This window comes from Diuraphis noxia, unplaced genomic scaffold, assembly GCF_037042655.1.
Source record: "Diuraphis noxia isolate RWA-SAM2 unplaced genomic scaffold, SU_Dnox_SAM2 contig0003, whole genome shotgun sequence".
Taxonomy (NCBI): Eukaryota; Metazoa; Arthropoda; class Insecta; order Hemiptera; family Aphididae; genus Diuraphis; species Diuraphis noxia.
The window spans coordinates 56,265,235-56,286,923 of record NW_028301713.1 but is presented as its reverse complement, the minus strand read 5'-3'; the positions used below and the strand labels follow the sequence as shown (position 1 = coordinate 56,286,923).

The window sequence follows — 21,689 nt, the reverse complement described above, 5'->3', positions numbered from 1 at the left end:
AACAGCAAAACAAAACAAAAACTTCCCGGCGGCGGCGCGTCCCCCGCCGACCAAGGTTCCGGAACAATAACAAAAGCCACAGTGTCACCAACCTACGTTTTAGCAAAAACGTAAACAACACAACCGCTGCTGAGCTGTCACTTTCCCGGGCACATTTAAAACCCAATGTACTAGGTTATGTATGTATCAGAATATTTTTTTGAAGCGTATCACAACGGGCCTATCACGATATAAAATTAAAGTATATTTCTTGTATTTGTTTTAACTTCTTTATCTATGATTTACATTTGTTAACATTTATTTTGAACTATGAGACATAACGACCAACACAGACGTCACAGACTACACAAGTACACAGTTAGTACACGCCAAAGGCCAAACGGAGTAACGGACTACGGACACGATAGTATATTAGGTTATAACTTATTCTTTGTTATAAACTGCGGGTCTATATTATAGTACGTGATAATGATCAACGATTAATTAAATAAATCGAAGGTAACAACTACTGCTCACATTAGCTCACATGTCTATTTATATTTCACATGCATATTCCTACCAAGGAATAGATTGAATTTATTCTGTGCTTCGAATTACTACAATACCAACAAAACTATAAAAAATGATTCGTTTGAATGTTCCTCTGGTACCTGACAAAAAAATTCTCAACAATTTAATAGAGAAAAACATTTGTACAGTGAACGACTTCCTTCAAACGAAAACTTCTAACTTGCAAAGAGTATGCAATTTACAATGCAAGGTAATCAATTTAACAAGTATAGATTTTACTATTATATGAATGTATTGAATTGTATTTAATATGCATGCTATAGTTTAACCTTTGAAATCTATGCATGAAGATAAAAAAGATATTGGATCATAGGAAACATGAATATTTGACAAATATCAAGGTGTGTCAACACTGGTAAGCCTCCAGCCAAAACTGATGTATTGCTATACATCATCAATAAAAAAGTTAAATTTAAAAAATTTACAAGTCTTCGGCCTCACCCATACCCTATGATTTTTTACCTACAGTATTTTTATAGATGCTTTAATTAGTTTTTTACTTAATTATTAATCACTTTTACCTTAACATCATATATAATGTTGAGAAACCTTTCTTAAAATTTTGAACATCTTAAGGATACACTATCATTTAAATTTATTAATTTAACATCAAAATTGAGTGTAGCGGATTAAATAATAAAAGTTCGATAAGTAATTACATGAAATTTGTTCTTAACAGTTAAGTTGTTTTCGATAGTAAGCAATGAAGTAATAGCTTGTTTTAATGTATTGTGTTAAATATTAACTTCATACTTAACTATGTCGCTAATTCAATTCAGCTTGAGTTATTATTCCCCACTTTAGTTAATATATTAGAAGTATTTTAAATTCATCCTTTAAAAAATTTTACATTAAATTAATTAACAAGTTATATAGCTCAATTGTTCAGATTTCAACAATAATGTAAGTATCCTAAAATTTATTATCTTGTTTCAGGAAATCACAAAACTAAAAGATTGCATGACAGTTAAGTGTTCATCACCTTTTATTAATGGAAACCAGCTCTATTTAAGTAAAACATCAACATTTTTTCAAACTAGAATTCCAAAGTAAATAAGAAATATATTTTTTGTGTATAGTTTAATGAAATTAAAATTGTTTAGATTCGATAACCTTCTAGATGGAGGGTTATTTGTTGGTAACATTTACGAACTTTGTGGCCCATCTGCTTGTGGGAAAACCCAACTATGTTTTAGTATTCTATTAAATATTATAATAACAACAAAAAATGATATAATTTACATAGATACTAAACACAAATTTTCAGTGAACAGAATTAAACAAATATTGAAAAATAAAAATATGACAAATAATAAAGTATGTATATCAAAAATAAATTTAAATTAATATTATTGAAAATTACTCTAACAATATTTTTTAGATAAATGATATTTTAAAGAAAATTCATGTATACTCAGTTAAAGACATTTACAATTTAATAACTTGTTTACATGGTCTTAAAGAAAAATTGGAACCTATCATAATCGTAGACTCTCTACCAGCACTATACCTATCATTTATAGGATTTTATAAGAATGATGGTAAATTAATAAATTTTCAATTTATCCGAATAATATTTGATATTTATTTTCAATTTTTAGGTTTATGCTATATAAATCACATAAGTTCAGTTTTAAAATATTTATGCAATAAAAATAATGCGACAGTTTTGGTAACAAATCTAGCAATAAAAAATTGTGATTTTACCAACAATGTCAAGCCTGCTATTGGAAAATATTGGTTTCATATACCCAACACAAGATTAATGATCTCTACAACAACAAAACAACAACAGATGTATATTAATGTTGCAAAAAGTGTATATCTACCTTTAGATGAAAAATGTATATTAAGTATTCATGAACATGGAGTTTCGTAAATACTCTTTAATATCTTATGTTTCAATTAAGATTTTAAGAATAAAAATTGTTAAAACATGAAAGTATAAATTAAGTCATGTTTTTAATATTAAATACAATATTAATTGAATAAATAGTCGGTGACTTCAATAACTGTAGTAAATAACGAAAAAAAAATAATGTTTACAATTTAAAATAAACATAGCATAATAATGTAATAATTCATTAACAATAAAAAAAAAAATATTTCTTATATAATTTATAAATACATATTCAAATCTATTCATGTATGTTCAGACTCAGAACAAGTATCTTGTGTAAGACAAGAACAAAACTTTATTTTTTTAGTAACATTTTCTTTATTAGACGAAAATGTGTTACTTGGTTTTGAGTTATTCGAAAATTCAGCAATAAGTTTGACTACTTTTTCCTTCATAAACATATCCTTTTCAAACCAAATGTGTTTCAATATTTTATCAAAATCAAACCTTCTATTATAATCAATTGTTAATAACTGCTCGATTATATCTTGAACACCATTTGAAGTGTTAAACAATTTAAGTTTAGTGGCATTGTATACTCCTTTGCAAATCTTTTCTTCAATATGGTCACCAGCAAAAGGTTTATGACCACTTAAGCTTAAAAAAATAAAATTACAATCTATATTTTTATCTAATAAACTTAAATTAAATAGACAGTTGTTTACCATTCATATAAAATAACACCAAAACTCCATGAATCTACTTTATTAGTATATTTAATATATGATTGAGTTAAATTTTTTCTATTTGAAAATACTTCTGGTGCAAGGTACGCTAATGAACCACAAAATGTTTTTAAATGAGTGTTTTCTGTTATCTTTTTAGATAAACCAAAATCAGCCAATTTTACAACACTCATAGGAGACTTAACAGAAAGCAATATGTTTCCTGGCTAAAATTGAAAGAAAAAAAAATGTGAAATTATCAATAGCATAAAATAAAAATGTTAAAGCTTAATATGATCTTGTTTTAAATTACATATAATAACTATACATATAATTACTTTTAGATCTCTATGAGCAATTGACCTATTGTGTAAATACTGAACAGCTCGAGCAACTTGATACAAAATGATTTTAGATTCAGATTCTTTTAAGCGTTTCATATTTTCTATTAGTTGTTTTAATGTTCCTCCGGGCATGTACTCCAAAGTGATGTAAATCGCATCAGTAGTATCAATGAAATTTTCCATATTTACAATATTTGGCTAAACATAAAATCTTTAATAATCACAAATATGAAAACATACATAATATATGTAATGATTATTAATTATATAAAATTGTATATAATTACTGAATTACATGAGATAAGCTTGATAAAATATCAGGTTCCCTTAACACAATACAACTTTCCCTGTTCACTTTTTTCAATGCAAAGCATTTTGAAGTTTTCTGCAAAAAAAATAAAAATTTTAAATAAATCAAAATCAAAATTATAAAATTTTAAGTTAACATAATATTAATTACATAGATAAAGCTTGTTTCACTCGATAAGGAATAATGCATTTTAGTACTGTATTTTATAAAAAAAAACATTTCAGTTAAATATTAATTAATTATTAACTATTAAATTCTTTACAGTATCTAGTTATGAAAAACCGATTTTTTTTTCAAATTTAATTTTATTATTACACTATATGTAAAAATATAATTCTTTTGTATCAACTATAATTGAAAGGGCTTATTTTAAGGATTTTTTGGAAGAAGTTTTAGATTAGATTAAATTATTTTGTTTATGTGTTATAGAGCTATACAAAATATCTTCAAACACACCTTAGCCTTTAACCTGATACCAACAATAGACAAAAAAAAATTAATTTCACATAACATAAAACTAATAGTAAATCGTAGAACATTAATATTAGATTAAAATGATTAAAAATATTAAGACTATGTATACTTAGGTATGTTCCATAAATATCAGAGAGTAAACAAAATTAAAAACTATCATTAAATAGAATCAAATTATTTGAAACACAACAATACTACATAAACTAAATGTTTTTATTAATAATATTATACATATTAAATTGATACCATGGCTTTTATATATAAAATATTCATATATTAGATTAGGTAGTTACTTTTCTAAATAGAAAAACAATTATATTTAAGTATATTATAAATATATACAAATCATAAGCCTTCTATAAAGTATTTGAAATATACAAAATATTACACTTGTTTTAATAGAGACAATAAAATGTTTAACAATTTAATATAATATTTCTTTTAATTTGACAAAACTTACTTTTTCAAAAGCTAATCGGACTTCACCAAAAGTTCCTCTACCCAATATACCATAAACAGCAAATTTTTCCCTGACTTTTTGTGGGCAATTTACATAATCAGAACGTTTGTCAGTAAATGTATACACTATAAAAATGAATATAAAATATTTCTGGTAAACTTTTAAAAATAAATATAGGTATTTTTTTAGAGATGGGTCGAACTGTTCGAATCTCGAAATGAACATCAAGGGTTCGGTTTGGTTCATATTTGAACTCGATATGAAAAAAATTTAAACGAAACTATTAAACATAGTTTACTGTTCGAAAATCAAACTTGAAAATATTTGTTGAATTAGACTTAGAATTTAATATTCACAATAATTCAAACATCAAATATTTGTACAATTCAAAAATTATTTAAAAGAAATAAAAATTGAGTTATAATATGTTATCATTAATTAATAATTACTAAATAAAATGAATAACACGTTAGGTTAGGAGTTCGAATTTGACTGATTCTAGGTTTGGTTCATTTCGAGTTTGAAAAAAAAATAATTTAAAGTTGGTACAAATTCAGTTCGATTTAAAAAATCAGAGTTTGACCCATTACTAGTATTTTAAAAAAACCAAATAAAAAATACCACAATTCGCTTTAGAAACAACAGCAATTTTGTCATTATTTGATAAAATCCAACGATTGTCTTTTCCAATTTTTTCACCATTTAAAAAAGTTCCATTTGCACTTGTGTCTGTAATAAACACTACATAACCTAATGTCCCAATCTTTTCGCGATTTATAATGAAATGAATCTTGCTAATATGATTCATTACTTTTAAACTAAAACACTGTTTTGTAAATTGAAAGTCAACATCATTAGTTTGACGACCTGCGTTATAATTATCCTTCACTAGGTCTAAAATAAACACAACATTTATATTGCTTATTACATGGATGTGTATGGCGTAAAATAATAACACAACTGTAATAATTTACATGTGTAAAATTAAATAATATTAAGAAGACAAACCTTCAATTTTTAAATATTCGTTTTCTGGATATAGACGTCCCCACGCATTTGTATTCTCCGGCTTAGATATTTGATCCTGGCTGCTCAAAGAGTCCTGACTGTTTATTAAAGGCGTCAAAATTTCTGAATCACCCATATTTGCACTTTTAAAATTACACAAGTATCATTAGATCTTAAAATTATTCTATAAATTGTAAGTAAGATTTTACCTTTTCTAATTAAATATATAAAATCTTTTTTTATAAGTTAATTAAGTATCTTTAGTATTTATTTCACTTTGTTGAATAATAAACTTACAACAACATAAATTTATAAAATATATACAAGGGTATAAAAAATTTTAACAATAGGTAAGATACAAACTTAATTATTAATATAAAACCATATTTCATTTAATAATTTCAACAATAGAATTTGTTTGATTAAGGTACCTTTTCTAGTTTTCTATAGCAGGTGCATACTGAACTTTCAAGTAAATAATAAATATAACTGAACAGAACTTAACAATATTATATATTATTTTATACTGTCACAGGTTATTGGTATTGAAAAATGATTAAACGCGAAATAAGAACTGCCCAGTGGAACTTCAACAATGGCACTGCTAGTCTGCGAGCAGTGCGAGCATGGTAGTATGGTACGATGGTAGACGCAGGTTGACCGGTAAGAGCAAAGAGCAACAGAACAGAGATGACAGTGGACGGAGTAGAGACTAGCGCCTAGCAGTCACCTATTCAGTATTCACCATAACTATATAGCGTAGTAGTTTACCAATTCCGGCAATATTATAAATTATAATCAATGTTACATTTAATATTATTTTATTTATAACTTTAGAATGTTATCAACTACAGCCTGTAGGTTGTCAATATTCGTTAAATCAGAAGTCTATATTTATTATCTACCAACTGGGAACTTGTATTGTCAGAATCACTCCCAAAATATAGAATAGATATCGATTTAAATGATTTAATTATAGACTATTTATAAACAATATAGTATTTATAATCAATGATGATAATATAATTAATTATGTATATAATTATATGACGTGCCTGGGAAAAAGTAAAATATACTTTAAATTTTAATTATGTCAGAACAGAACCACTAGCCTTACAATGTGATGTCACATCACGCTTGTCACTTTCTGTCAAATACTTATTAAAATCTATCTCATTATTATGATTTGGATCCAATTTTTAAACATACAGCATGGCGCATGGGTATAGTAGAGTATGCTAAGCAAGTATAAAATGTTTCTCATAAAACTATGATAGTAGTGTTATTATACAATCAATTCTTTTATGCAACATTTTTACATTTTACAGTTTATAGATCATATTTGATATTTAAAAAAAAAATATTGCATTATTTTTATCTTAAGAGGACGCTATTCCCGCATGTTTAATGTGTTGTATCCGTCTTACAAGTGCGTAACAGCAAATTTTACGCTCAGCAGATCATGTTTAGCTCCTTGAGTTTAAAATATAATAAAAAGCCTATGAGAAGCCCTCCATAATAATGTTACTTTTAAAATTTATAAGGATCAACTCACTCGAAATTTTAAATTAATGGAGCTAAATGACATAAAATAAAGGCTTGGTCAATGTCTGCCTGGTACTTAAAGGGCCCCTTTTGAATGTTATTTCATAAAATGATAAAAAAAAAAATGCTTATAAGTTGTAAAATATTGTATTTTCAGTAATACGGGGCTCCTTGACACAAATACGGCCGAGGGACCCGGATGCGTTCGCGGACTAGCGGCCATGGCCAGGCACCCAGGCGGACACTGGGTTTGGCATATATAGTTAAATTAGTTATACTAAACTATATAAAAAAATATATCGTATTTTTCTAAATTATTAATATTTAAATATAAATATCTTAAATGCACTGATATTGATGTTAATATTTTTATTCATCTTGATTGGAAAATGATATATAATATGGTTACCGATTACCAAATAACTATCATAAATTAATAACCATACGGCAACGGCATACACCACCATAATTCGTTTTATCAATCTTTGACATAATAATTGTATAAAATACGAGCATACCTGTTGTTATTTCAAATGTATCTTGCCCTATATCATTATATACATTATACATGTAGTAAATAAACATGGTCAAGGAGGGTGCTACTACCCCTACAAGGCTACAACATCCCCCTCGCTACGCCACTGGTATCTGTACAATCTATACAACATAAATCACCTAGAAAACATAACTATAAGTGATGTGGTTTTAAATAATAACCACGAACGTGGTCATTACCATGGTATAAGTGTGATAAGGAAATGGATCATACGAAAAATTTTTCCCGCGAAGAACGGTTCGTGGTTACTGTATACCTACCACGGTTGAAGTATTGGAAATTGTACCGTATCCGTAATCTGATAGAATGTTAGCAACGTGTATCCCTCTTAGACTCTTAGTTACGGAATTATAAAAACGGAAACAACCAAACAACGCAATGGCCAATCTTCGACCATATAAATATATAATAGTGTTTTCCACCGACCACCACACCGCACTATTGCACCAAGGTAAAACTGGTACAGTTCACTGATAATCGTCCCAACACGGACTGGTGCAAAATGTAGATGAATCATAAAATCTATACTTATTACTGATATACATGGACTAAGATATATTAATGGGTATTGCAGTACTTATCATGATAATGATAATGCGTACGAGCACTACGAGCTCCAAGAGCTCGTATGATTATCTTTGCACGTTTGCACTGAGTGCAAAAAACTGATGTAGTGCATTTAGGTGAAACATAAAAAAGTCCACTCGGTGCACATGAATCTTGCAGATGGAACATAAAAATATGTACTGGTGCCACGGTTTAAGATATATATATATATATATATATCTTAAACCGTGACTGGTGCAGTCAGTGCAGTGTGGTCATAGACTATAGAGTAATATATTAATATATATTATGAGTGTGGTGGAAAACGCTAATAGATGCGGCATCATAGATAATATATACATGGATAGGACATTAGGTGGTTTGGTATGTGCTCAAAGTGAATATATGTTACCACAATGGTTATGTCTGGTTAACACTTGTGTTATCCTCAATAGCCTACATTGATAATTGATTACGTCACAATTTAAAAAGTAAAAATAAATCCGGCCAATCAGGGTATAGACACGTCTGTTTGTAATGGCAAAATCTGGTGACTGTGGTTTGACCGGTGACCGGATTTGATCTACTATAAATGGCGGATAATGACTTCACTTAATAACACTATATAGTTAGCGATCTATAGTTTATTATCTATACCAGCAGACCGCCAGACCAGCTGTGGTTGTAGACTATCAAATAATAGAGCCCATTGGTTATTTGAGTTATTTCTTTAATTGTCTCTTCAGACTAATTGAAGCCATGACTTGTCGTTAACATACTTTCAAGACTTCAGTCCTCAAGTCCAGTTCATTGATAACATTGATAAGCTGCTTGTAGCTTGTAAGCTGTTGTTGCTCTTTTCCGTTCATTTCAGTCCAATATCTTAATTATCTTACTACCTACAACTGCTACAACCTAGGCCATGATAGTTACTTGTTAAGATTTCATATGAGTTTATTGGTTTTTACAAATTATAATACTTGAGTTACCTTGGAAATTTGAAAATCCTGTTGAAACTTCTTGACGTTGTGTCAAAATCATAATCGGATATTTACTGTGATGAACTCATTAGTTGCCGATTATGGAGATGAAACAGACACTGATTCTCTGGAAAGTGATCAAAATCTAGATGAAAACACCAAGGATATGAAGTAATTTTGATCAAAGACCTAAACCTGATTTTTTTAATATATTGCACATAGATTTTAGTAACGTATTTTATTATTTATAGTTTTCAAATGTACCTAATATTATTTATACTTACGTCATACTTTTATAAGTTGTTTCACAAGTCAATGATTAACTAAATATATATTTTATATTACCAACAATTAAATTTAATTTTGATGGATAATCCGAGTCTGTGTCCAAATTGTTATTTCATTGTATACTTGTGTTTAAAATAAAAATTACATTATTCATATTAAGAACTATTATCACCTCTGTTTTGTTTTAATTTTAGGACAGTTGATGAGTTTAAAATTGAGAATAAGCTCCCTGCACCAAGGTTCAAAGATACTGGTGTTATCAATGAATCTGTCTTCAGAAATCCTTATTTGGAAGCTGAACGAGCTAAATGTGCTGTATTAGAAAAACATGTTAAAATGGTCCCTGCTAAAGATCACCTTACAAAAGTTAATGGGAAAAATATATGTTGGATGAACAGAAAGGGTCGCTGTCGTTTTGGAAATAAGTGTAAATTTGCTCATGACTCAGAATTATTTAATGATCCAAATATAATAGATGAAGACAAATCAAATAAGGAGTGTTCAACAGAAAATAAAAAAAAGAAAAGACCTGGATTATCACAAACTTTAATACCAGGGAAAAAAATTCTTAAGATATTTAAAAAAACAGAAATGTCTAATGTGCATTCATAAAATATTAACTAACTACATATTTTTTACCGTTTATAAATCCTATTGTATATAGTATCATTGTATAAAAAGTATAATAAATATAATTAAATTTATTAAAGTTATGAGTCATCTAGTCATTGTTTTCATATTTTTTCACATTGCATAGGTACTTGAAATTTTCTTATTTCAAAATTGTATTGTTTTTAAATTCATGCAAAAGCCAATGGATGGCACAATTAAATGCATAAATTTGTTGGTTTTAGTTAACATTTGTTATTGTGAAAGCAAAATACATACATACAATATATCATCAGACTATCTTAAAATTACTAATTTATATTTTCTCGAGAAGATTTGTTAAGAGGATGTTAGCGCACACTAATTGTTTACCCTTTTACTGGTCAACTGGTCCATGCTAAACATAGAAAATATGCAGAATCATTTTGTCCGTTTTTAGATAATCTTTGAGTAAAATTACCCATTACAAGAAAGATAGAGAATAATATTTTTGAGGGAATGACATTTATATAATATTTTATTGCTATCTGATTTTGTATTTGACTTTTAAAGTAAAAAAAAATTCAGACAAATCTATGTCATTCACTGAAAAATGTATTCTCTATTTTTTTTGGTAATGGGTGATTTTATTTGGATTAATTGGTTACAATGGTCTGGGTTGAGAGTTTCTGACATATGACAAGGATTAATTGTTTCTTTCCTTTCTTTGTATCTTATATTAATTATTATTGTTATACTAATAAGGATAAGTCTAGCAAAAACTAATTATTGTGTATATAATAAATAATAATATTGCTTTCTCAATATTAGAAAAGCTATTACAACGTAGCATTTCGTTTTGTCCCTTAAATTTTTTTTTCACTACAGAAATAATTAAAATCTCTAGCGTTGACCATTGAGTGATAAATATGTGGGATATGCAATCAAAACAATTAAATCAAATAATTCATTTTTGAAAATGTGCCTTAAATGAAATTTAATCTCAAATAAAAATTGTACCCTTTCATCAGTTCTAAAAAAATAATTTCTATTGCCTTAGATAGGAAGAAAATGTATCCTAAATTATTTAAAAATATTCATCTTTTATAGATGGTAACAAATTTAATTTTTAATATTTAAATAATTTATTTATTGGTATGGCTCATTTAAGATTTAGATGATAATACAAGGCTAAATTGAAGAATAATCTAATTATAGAAATGGAAAACTCAAATCTCAATTAAAAATATATAGCATCACTCATATTGTTGGTACATCTTTGAGAACCTATATTTTTAAACAAATGTCGAAATGTACTGTATAAATTGGTTATTTCTTATTTTCATTAATTGTATTAGTAATGGTTGCAGTCTACAACTTATAGAAGATCATGAAGTGAATTCTTAATATTTATTTACAGTAAATAATTGTTGAAGTATATTTATATCAACATTTTTCCATATGGTTGTAGCTATCTAAAAAAGTTCTAGTTACATTAAGCAAGGGATTAACAAATGTATTAAGTTAAGTGTGAAATAAAATAACCCAATAACAGTTATATACATAAGTAATTTGATTAATATATAACACATATTAATTATTTCAATTATAAAATAATTTTTAGTATTAACTATTAAATATGAAAAGAAACAAATTTAGTCCACTGAAAATTAAAAAAAAAATGAAATGGAATGTTTTAAATGTATTCATAAGAATTGTCTTTGTTTAATAACTAATTATAGGTCAATAAAAACCACAAGAATCGGTACTATATTTTTTATTCATACAAAGGGTATAGACCAAAACACAATTATTTTGCTTTATCTTAAAACCATCATAATTTAGGCTTTAAATAATATGTGCTAATCTCGAAGTTTTGTTAATATAGTTTTGAAACATAAATTTAGGTTTATATAAAATAAAATTATTAAGATCTCCTCATTGCTAACATTGTATTTATTTCCCATATAATTCTTCGAAGATGATCAATTATTTCTTTTAAATGTCTATTTTTATTACTTAATTGTTCAGCTACTTCTTTCATTTCATCGCTAGCAACACGATAAGTTTCACTAGTTTTTCTTTCTTCAGACTTCATGTCCCATTCTTCTTGGAGTGGAATCAGCCCTTCTATATGCATGTATTCCATACCTTGTAATTGACAGCTATCGTTGCATTTTTCATATATAATTCTTAGTCGTTTGAATAGTAATTTTATGTTCCTCAATTGATCTTGCATTTTAATACGCCTTTCATTACTCATGTTAGCACCAGATGTAGTACCATTTGGTGGCATTAGGACTTTAAGTGTTTGGAACACTTCATGTGTGCGAGACACTATCTCTTGTACGGTTTCTTGTCCAAAGCGACACAAAGAGGCAGTGTTAAACTGATGACCAGATGCTGATTGATTTTGGTTGGAAGGCGGTACTGGTGGCTGGGAAACGGAACCAACACCTACAGGATTCTGATTAAGAGGAACTTGAGGTACCAATACATTGTGTTGACCAGGAACTTGCGTTTGTATATTAGATTGTAAACCAGGCCCCACATTAAAGCTTGGTTGACCGACCATGCCAGTCTGAGAAGACTGCATGTTGATAAGTAGATGTTAAAAAACACTTAAATTTAAATAATTTTTAAGCTATTTTGTACACTAAAGCAAGGAGAAAAATACTTTAAAATCAGAATTTTATATAGATGGTATACTAACACAGGAATACAGAATACTAATAATTAATAACCTACTATTTTGACAATGAGCTATTAATTTGAGTTTTTGAGGTATTTGTAGACTCGATTAAAGAAACTATTAGAAATTAGATTATTACTTTATTAGAATAATGAATAAACACTAAACAGATAGGTCCTATCAAATCTAACTCCAGAGGACTCGATGGATTGGAGTTGGAGACGCCGTGGAGATCTGATAACGTGAACGTCATGAAGATCGAAATGAGTCTTACGATTAAAAGGCCACAGGCTGCGCTGCAGTAGTTGCTACTTTAACCCGATTTGTATATTGTATAGCGTTTATTCACGTTTTTTGAAAATATATGCTGCAAACAGTGGTAGATTTTAGGCATAAGTTAGGTTTTATTATTTTTTATTATTAATTTTTACAATTTTATTTTTATGTTTTATATTGTTTCGCTCAAACCCATTATATTATTATTTAAGAAATATTATCAGTGTATATTTATATTATTATTATTATATAAGAAATTCTACCAAACATATTACTATTACTTTTATTATGCGGGTATAATGGCATTTCGCAAACCGCAGAAGGCTATTTTTCTGATTCGTGAGTAGTCGATTTTAACAGTCAATATGATATCGCATTTGCTATTGAAGAAAATGCGAATCTAAAAATTCGAAACGATCCAAATATGCTTTACAAATATTTAAAAGAAACGTGGTCACCTAAACAAAATTATATTTTCCCTGTAAGTATGAATAAAAAAGGTCATATAAGAAGCTTTCAAATTGAATGGCTAAATAAGCACAACTGGTTAGCTTATAGTCGTAATAGAGAAGAAGCTTTTTTTTTGCTAGTTCAGTAAACCAAAGTTTGGTGGGATTGGAGGACAAAGGGGTCTTAAAAGAAATTCCTATGATAAAATACAAAGATGTTTTACACGATTATATAAGATACATATTGAAAGAAAATATCATGAAATAGCAATTGTGCGGTTTTTAGAATTTATAAAATGTTTTGAAGGCAAACAAAAGCAATAGAAAATCAACTTGAAGGCCAACTAAATGAAATTGTCAAACAAAATAAAAAGAAGTTAATTCCTGTAATTAAAACAATTATTTTCTGTTTGGATGTATCTGTTAATTAGCAATTAATACCTAATTACTGAAAAATTTAAGATTTGCGTTTTGGATTATGGCCCCCCCCAAAAAAAAAAAAATTTAATCCTGGATCCGCTGGAACACTGGCTGCAAACTATTATTATTATTTTGGACTAAATTAAAAATTAATCTTAATTCGTGTTTTTAACTATGTTCATTTTTAAACTGTATAGTGTATAGCTTGTATGTATACGATTATTATGACTATGTATTTATAAATATTGGGCATATAAAATCGTGGGCCGTGGCCCATGTGGACAATTCATATACATTTGTCTGATGAGAATTTATGCACACAGGTGTGATAAGCACTTGCATAAGATAAGTAGTCTATTACAGAATTGTTAAATACATGATAAATTAAATTATTTTGTCATGGTTAAATAAATAATAACTGTTATTACAGAATTTAGACACAAGTTGATCGAAGATGGTATTTAATTATAGTATTGTCATACTGAGCTGTTGAGGTAATGGAGATATTAAAATATAATTACATATAAGCATTTAAATTTTAAACTGTAGTGGCAGAAGGTCCTAAAATCTAATTTCCTAATACTCTTGTCCAGACTCTAATTTTTACCTTTATCCTTATTGTTGTATACATTTTTGGTACTTCAGTAAACAGTATAATTACTTATTTCCTGAATTGTACTTTATATAACCACAAGTGATATATAATATTATCTATTTATGTAACATAATTTAATATTGTAGCCTGTATGTAAACAGTCCTCTTTAACAAAATATATATAATTTCCTTCTACAAATATTATATTATATTCTGTTTAAATTTAAATATGCAAAATAAGATTATATTGTTTATATGTAGGAAGTTTAGAACACCTCACTTATGTGATTTGAATATTTGATTATCACAATTTTAAAAAATGTTTATAAACTACTTCACAATGATTTCATGATTATGTAAACTCCTCTAGATGGCGGGTCGGTCTTGCCGCCGCGGGACCGTCCGCTGTCGTACAAGGAGGATGGACCGAGTGGTAGTCTAGGGAGAGAGTTGCGTCGTCGTAGTACGCGTACGTGTTAGCGGGATGCGTTAAATGTTAATCCGTTATATTATGTTGTAGTATTTTTATTGTACTTGTTTTTGTGTAAATGTATATAAGTTGTTCTTTTTAAATATACAAGTCACAATCCTTAACTGTATATGCGTTGTTTATTTGAGAAGTTAACATACTTATTAATCAGAAGTGGGATTTGTTCCGTAAAGAACGTAGTGCGTAGTGCGTTTCGTGGCCGTACGCCGTTGTTGTTAAAGTTACCCGTTTCAATACGTTTCCGTGTGCGGTGTGCTGAGATCAGAATTCGGGAACTCGAAGGTAACGCCGTGACGGTAGTTTCGAAATTCGGAAATAATAACGTGTTTTTGGCTACCGGCCGAAATTACGCGGTGGTTTGAGGTTAGCTTGGTTCGTCGCGACCAGCGGACAAAGAACGTGTTCTATGCTCGTGACCGGAATACCGCGATAGTGATACCTGGTTAGCTGTGACAACCAGATGGCTGATAGCGTACTTATCAAAGATCCTGTTAATATTTTGTTGTGAATCTATCTGATAAGGATGGCTGATAACAACGACGAGAGATCCGCGAAACCGGCTAGTATTGAAGCTCCGTCATATGTGGAATTGGTGAATCTCGTCGCGCAGCTCAAGCAGCAGAGTGAGCAGTCGTTGATATTGCGAGCGGAAGTAGAAGCGCTGCGGAAGACATTAAGTGCTTCGAATGTGTCCGAGCCAGCTGTTGCGCCCGCTCCTGTAGCAACTCCGACGATGCGTCCGGAGTACAGGGTAGTTCCTGACCTGAGCCGCGCAATGACTACATTCGCTGGAGTCGAGACTCCACTGCAAGCTGAAGATTGGCTAGAAGAGATAAAAGGGATGACGGCCCTTAATCGATGGCCGTTTGATTATGTATTGCAATACGTCCGTATGCACCTGACTGGTCCAGCAAAGGATTGGTTTGCGGGTCGTGATTTTTCTGATTGGCGAGAATTAGAACGGAAGTTCCGACTCGTATTTGTGCGCGACGCGTGTGCGGCCGACCGCGAAGATGAGATGCGTGCGCGAAAGCAAGGGACTAACGAGACCCTCATATCGTATATGCAGCCCAAGCTCCGCATGTGTCGGGGTATCGGACACAGTTTTGGAGTGTCCAAAGACTACGTCCTGCGGGGACTTAGATCAAGGGAAATGGCCCTGTATGCCGTCGGGCGGACACATGTTGACGAAGAGGAGTTGCTGGGTGATCTGCTCAACTGGGAGCGCATGTCGTCGTTGCATGCGCCAGCGGTCGCGCTGAAGTATGTTGCTCCGCAGCACGCTAAAGGGACGCCTACCCGTCAGCTGCCTAGAAAACGGATTGAAGAAAAGGCGAGCCCTAATAAATGGAAGAAGTTCGACAAGACTGTCATGGAGACGAGTGGGTCGAACAGTGAGACGTACTCCGCCAGTTGTTGGGTGTGCAAGAAAATCGGACATATGTCGCGTGACTGTCCTGATAAAGCTACTCGTAAACCTGTGTGTTTTGGTTGCGGAGTAGAGGGGCACATTCGACCTAACTGCCCGGAAAAGGATCAGACGAATTGCGCAGAGGTGAGACCTGTGGCGTTGAACCATCCTTATAAAAAAGTTGGATTGGTGAATGATAGGGAAGTAGAAGTGTTGCTCGACACTGGTAGTCACCACTCCCTCGTCAAGGCGAGTGTCGCGCTACGATGTGACTTACGCGTGAAGCCCTCGGTGCGCCCGCTTTACGGGATCGGGAGTACGATCGTCCCGTCGGTGTGTGCCTTGGGAGAAGTCGAGACCAATATTATACTTGACGGCGTAAACCCAGGAAAGGTCTTGTTACTCGTGGTGCCCGACGATGTCCAGGCTCCGGACATGATTGTCGGACGATCTTGGTTGGACCACCCGTCCGTGGCCTACCATAAGGCTCACGGGCGACTGTTTATCTATAACGCGGAGACGTGTGTCGACAGTATGGCGGTCGGAGTTACCAGTCACGCTAAGGAGTCTGACTATCTGCACGTCTTGGAGGTTGACCACGAGCCGCCGGCTCGGCAGATGTTGGACTTGAGCGATTTCCAGTATGTCAGCGCGGAAGCCACTCGGGAGGAACGGAGTGACCTCCTAGCCCTTGTAAATGAGTACCGAAGCTGTTTCGCCAAGAACCTGGACGAACTTGGATGTACGCCATTGATGCGCGTTGACATACGAGAGGTACCCGGTAGTTTGCCGGTTGTCTGTCGACCGTACAAAACGTCGCAAGCGGACCGTGAAGAGATACACAGGATAATCACGGACTGGAAAAGGTGCGGTGTGGTGAGTGAGACGACTTCGCCCTATGCCAGTCCCGTGCTGCTGGTCAAGCAACCGGGGAAGAACCGGTTATGCGTTGACTATCGCCGTCTAAATAAACAGACGATACGGCAGCACTTCCCGTTGCCGGACATGATGGAGCAGTTGGAGTCATTGGCGGATAGCCGGTTGTTCGCCCAGCTTGATTTGGCGAGCGGATACCTGCAGATCCCTTTGACAAAGGAAGCCTCCGAAAAAACGGCTTTCATTACGGCGGACACGACTGGTGAGTTTAATAGAATGCCGTTTGGACTGTCGGGAGCTGTCGCTGAGTTTACCCGACTTATGCAACGTGTGTTGAGTCCGCTCCAGGGACTCCACGTGCGGAATTACCTTGATGATATGGTTGTGGACGGAAAGGACTGGACAGAGATGTTAACCAATTTGCGAGCCGTATTGGGGAAAATACGTGAGGCGCAGCTGACGTTGAAACCCGCGAAGTGTTCATTTGGCGCTAAGCAAATTAACTTCCTTGGATTTATCATTGAAAATGGCGAAATACGGCCCGGTACGGAAAAGGTGCGTGCCATTGAAGGATATCCTGTTCCGAAGGACGTTCACGAAGTCCGTAGGTTTCTTGGACTTACTGGATTCTTCCGGCGGTTCGTCCACAAGTATGCGGTTGTTGCGGAACCCTTGACCCGTCTGATGCGCGGTGAACGAGCGTTCAACTGGGCTGAAGAGCAGCAGGTGGCGTTCGACTCGCTACGTCAGAATCTGACCAGTGACGCGGTCCAAACCATGTTCCGGAAGGAAGCTGCGTGTACCGAGCTCCATACTGACGCGAGCGCGTTGGGTCTTGGGGCCATGCTGTTACAGTCGTCGGTGGAAGGCGACCCTCTCAAGCTAGTTTATTGTGCAAGCAGGAAGACAAGTGATGCAGAAACGCGATACCACTCCAGCAAGTTGGAGCTGCTATGTGTGGTATGGGCGGTCAATAAATTGAGGCAATTTCTTTTGGGCATAAAGTTTGTAGTATACACTGATTGTCAAGCTCTCACTTACTTGAACAGCAGTAAAAGTGTTAACGCCCAAGTTGCACGGTGGTATGATGCCTTACAGGAATATGATTTTGAGGTGAAGTATCGACCTGGAGTGCGTATGGCACATGTAGACGCCTTATCACGAGCCCCAGTGGGCGATGAAGAGTCACTTGACAAAGCACTAGCAGAGCGACAGACTGTTTGTGTGCTGATAACGCTAGAAGAACGTGTCATGATGTGTCAAACCGCTGACGGTGCTGTGGCTCATATTAAGAGGATGGTCGAAGAAAGTCCCGACGAAGGAATATGCTTGTCTTATGTTATGAAAGATCAGCTGTTGTATCGGAAGTTTCGGGACAAACTACTATTTGTCATGCCAAAGTCAATGAGGAAAAGTCTAGTAGTAACCGCACATGATTTGAGTGGACACCCAGCGGTGGATCGTACGATAGCGAATGTGTTACAAGACTTCTGGTTTCCCGACATAAGAAGATACGTGAAACTGCACATCCGGTCGTGTTTTGAGTGTTTGTTAACCCGTGTGCCCAGAGGTAAACGCCCAGGTCTGTTACACCCAATACCTATTGGGAAACGACCGTTTGGAACGGTTCATGTGGACCACGTTGGACCCTTCATAACGGCACCCGGTGGACTCAGGTACATTTTGGTCCTGGTGGACAACATGACCAAATATGTTACGTTGTATGCTGTGCCCGACACCAAATCTGAACCACTGATAAAATGTGTAAAACTGTTTGTGAAGGAATATGGACTGCCCGGAAGACTGATCACCGACCGTGGAACATGCTATACATCTGGTGCGTTTGAGGACTACTGTAATGCCCAGGGGATCAAGTTAGTGTGGACGTCGTCCCGACACCCACAAGCCAATGGTCAGGTGGAAAGGACGCATAGTGTGGTGATGGCCACACTAATGACTATGGGAGGAGCTGGTTGCGAGTGGGCCAAGATGTTGCCAGAAGTACAACGTCTACTTAACAACAGCGAGACCAAGGTGACGGGTAAGACTCCATTCGAGTTGCTCCATGGGTATCGTCCTAGGTTTGAACAGGGAGCTCTGCTCGCCTTGTCCGCTACCAAAGATGATTGGACGCCGCCTGAAGAGCTTCAAACCAGAGTTAGAGAGAATATGGAGTTGGAAAATGCAAGGAGGAAGACTGCTTACGACATGCATCGTCATGATAACATTCATTACACTGTAGGAGAGATTGTTGTAATGAGAAGGGCCCCCAATTGCACTGGAGAGTCAACGAAGATGCAAGACAGGTATCGGGGACCGTTGGTGGTGACTGAAGTGCTGTCGTCAGATGTGTACAGGGTGACCGAGTTAAACACTACCAAGGGAAGTCGGTTTGCAACAACAGCGCACGTTTCCCAACTGAAATCGTGGAGGTTACCAGCTGATGATGAAGTGGAAGGAAACCAGAACGAGCCAGAGGCAGAGTTGCCGTCCGAGTATGAAGAAGACAGAAGATTGAGTAACCATGGAACTGAGTTGACTAACGTTGAAGACTTACCCCCACCTGATTCCTTACTGCCAGTCGCACTAGGCACTCCTATTCCTGATGACAGGCGTTCACAGCGTGTAGCACGTAAGCCGGCCTGGATGAGAGATTATACCTGGTAGGACTGACGTATTGTGTTCCTTATTATTACTGTTGATTTTTTTTGTTTTGTTTATATATATATATTGTGTTGTATTAAGAAGATGAGTTGTTATTTGTTACTACTGTTGAACTTTGTATATGGTATTAATTGTTTCATGTCAATGAGTAAATTGTCTGTTTAACTGTCTTTTATTTTTTTTTTTTATGTAAAACTTAGAATTTTAAGAGAGTTAAGTCTATGAGTGTGAGTGGCGACATCTGTCGGGGACGACAGAACGCCAGGATGGACGCTTGTAAACTCCTCTAGATGGCGGGTCGGTCTTGCCGCCGCGGGACCGTCCGCTGTCGTACAAGGAGGATGGACCGAGTGGTAGTCTAGGGAGAGAGTTGCGTCGTCGTAGTACGCGTACGTGTTAGCGGGATGCGTTAAATGTTAATCCGTTATATTATGTTGTAGTATTTTTATTGTACTTGTTTTTGTGTAAATGTATATAAGTTGTTCTTTTTAAATATACAAGTCACAATCCTTAACTGTATATGCGTTGTTTATTTGAGAAGTTAACACTAATTAATGATAATAATTAATAAATAATATGAGACATATTATTGTAAAACTGTAATAATATTATTTATAAATTGTAAATAATTATTGAAATAATATCGGATTGTGCATTTGACAGTTGTAAAATTTCGAAGTGCTTATCAGTTATTGATAAGATATGTTGATAATAGGAATTGGTGCGCGTGCGCATGCGCGTACGTAACTTGGAACTAGCTGCAGTGATCCGCTCGTCGACGACACAACTACTCTCTCTCTCTAAGCTACCACTCGGCCCATCCTCCTTGTACGACAGTGGACGGTCTCGCGGCGGCAAGACCGACCCGCGATCTAGGGGAGTTTACAGAAATAAAATTAAAATATTGTTTAAAAAAAACGCCTGTTGGTAAAGTATATGACATTAATTTTACAAAATCAAATAAATTGATTATTCTTGTATTTTTAATATTCATTTTGTCCTTAGTACATACTACATTTTTCTTTTGATATAATATAGTTCCTTTTTTTCATTATTTCTGAGCTTCTCATTTTAATAATTCATGTATTGATAATCTTAGATATTTATTGGGCATTGATATATTTCATACAGGAAAATACCAAAAACTTAAGAATATTTTTAATATAGCTAATCAATGTCAATGATAATAATTTTCATTTGGATTGTATATTTATTTAAAATGTTAAAATACTTACTTACTTAAAATAATCCCGGGCCCAACTAATAGTGTAGTAAGTACCTGTGATTTAACCCAAGTATATACTCGGGACCCAACTAGGATGCGCCGAATACACCATTGTATGAACAATAACTACCTATTTGTTTTTACTAACAATGTATACTTCACTCAACACTGTGCCACTCGCACCATATAATGTTATCATTGCGAGAGCTATTGAATTTTCGAATGATATGAACATGTAATTTCCTACTTTCATAATTAAGTTATAATATTCATGGGCGGATAGAGGTACGTCGTCGTGGCACCCGTAAATCACAAAACTTCCCTAACATATCTCATTTTTTGTACACGATTTGTATC

General features: G+C 33.4%; 4 protein-coding genes across 6 annotated transcripts; 2 read left to right on the top strand and 2 right to left on the bottom strand.

Annotated features, from left to right (window-relative positions):
- Positions 1 to 79: 79 nt before the first annotated feature.
- Positions 80 to 2,519, top strand: Rad51D (Rad51 recombinase D). 3 transcript variants are annotated; one of them, XM_089222500.1, is made up of 6 exons: positions 80 to 458; positions 564 to 760; positions 1,507 to 1,619; positions 1,674 to 1,887; positions 1,952 to 2,111; positions 2,172 to 2,519. In XM_089222500.1, exons 2-6 carry the CDS (start codon positions 623 to 625, stop codon positions 2,447 to 2,449), a joined length of 903 nt encoding a protein of 300 aa, XP_089078626.1. In that variant the 5' UTR covers positions 80 to 458; positions 564 to 622; the 3' UTR covers positions 2,450 to 2,519. The 3 variants fall into 3 exon arrangements, with proteins under 3 accessions (XP_089078626.1, XP_089078625.1, XP_089078627.1); XM_089222499.1 differs by having other exon boundaries at positions 80 to 498; XM_089222501.1 differs by lacking the exon at positions 80 to 458 and adding an exon at positions 834 to 925 and having other exon boundaries at positions 619 to 760.
- A 192-nt stretch (positions 2,520 to 2,711) lies between these two features.
- LOC107174043 (ovarian-specific serine/threonine-protein kinase Lok-like) lies at positions 2,712 to 5,868 on the bottom strand. Its single transcript, XM_015524843.2, has 7 exons — positions 5,732 to 5,868; positions 5,345 to 5,617; positions 4,724 to 4,848; positions 3,775 to 3,864; positions 3,474 to 3,677; positions 3,136 to 3,362; positions 2,712 to 3,067 (listed from the first exon to the last, which is right to left on the bottom strand). The coding sequence occupies exons 1-7, from the start codon at positions 5,865 to 5,867 to the stop codon at positions 2,713 to 2,715; spliced, it is 1,410 nt and encodes a 469-aa protein (XP_015380329.1). The 5' UTR covers position 5,868; the 3' UTR covers position 2,712.
- A 3,154-nt stretch (positions 5,869 to 9,022) lies between these two features.
- Positions 9,023 to 10,359, top strand: LOC107174051 (uncharacterized). The gene is made up of 2 exons (XM_015524852.2): positions 9,023 to 9,529; positions 9,841 to 10,359. Exons 1-2 carry the CDS (start codon positions 9,438 to 9,440, stop codon positions 10,256 to 10,258), a joined length of 510 nt encoding a protein of 169 aa, XP_015380338.2. The 5' UTR covers positions 9,023 to 9,437; the 3' UTR covers positions 10,259 to 10,359.
- A 1,637-nt stretch (positions 10,360 to 11,996) lies between these two features.
- MED30 (Mediator complex subunit 30) lies at positions 11,997 to 13,170 on the bottom strand. Its single transcript, XM_015524853.2, has one exon. The coding sequence runs from the start codon at positions 12,828 to 12,830 to the stop codon at positions 12,162 to 12,164; it is 669 nt and encodes a 222-aa protein (XP_015380339.1). The 5' UTR covers positions 12,831 to 13,170; the 3' UTR covers positions 11,997 to 12,161.
- Positions 13,171 to 21,689: the final 8,519 nt, after the last annotated feature.

Excerpts from the sequence above, each read along its gene's own strand:
- MED30 (XM_015524853.2), bottom strand. The coding sequence starts at position 12,830 with ATGCAGTCTTCTCAGACTGGCATGGTCGGTCAACCAAGCTTTAATGTG.
- Rad51D (XM_089222500.1), top strand. The coding sequence starts at position 623 with ATGATTCGTTTGAATGTTCCTCTGGTACCTGACAAAAAAATTCTCAAC. Across the intron at positions 1,620-1,673 it reads TTTCAAACTAGAATTCCAAA|ATTCGATAACCTTCTAGATG; the intron begins GTAAATAAGAAA and ends AAAATTGTTTAG. Across the intron at positions 2,112-2,171 it reads AGGATTTTATAAGAATGATG|GTTTATGCTATATAAATCAC; the intron begins GTAAATTAATAA and ends TTCAATTTTTAG.
- LOC107174051 (XM_015524852.2), top strand. The coding sequence starts at position 9,438 with ATGAACTCATTAGTTGCCGATTATGGAGATGAAACAGACACTGATTCT. Across the intron at positions 9,530-9,840 it reads GAAAACACCAAGGATATGAA|GACAGTTGATGAGTTTAAAA; the intron begins GTAATTTTGATC and ends TTTTAATTTTAG.
- LOC107174043 (XM_015524843.2), bottom strand. The coding sequence starts at position 5,867 with ATGGGTGATTCAGAAATTTTGACGCCTTTAATAAACAGTCAGGACTCT. Across the intron at positions 3,865-4,723 it reads TCCGATTAGCTTTTGAAAAA|AAAACTTCAAAATGCTTTGC; the intron begins GTAAGTTTTGTC and ends TTTTTTTTGCAG. Across the intron at positions 3,068-3,135 it reads GGTGTTATTTTATATGAATG|CTTAAGTGGTCATAAACCTT; the intron begins GTAAACAACTGT and ends TATTTTTTTAAG.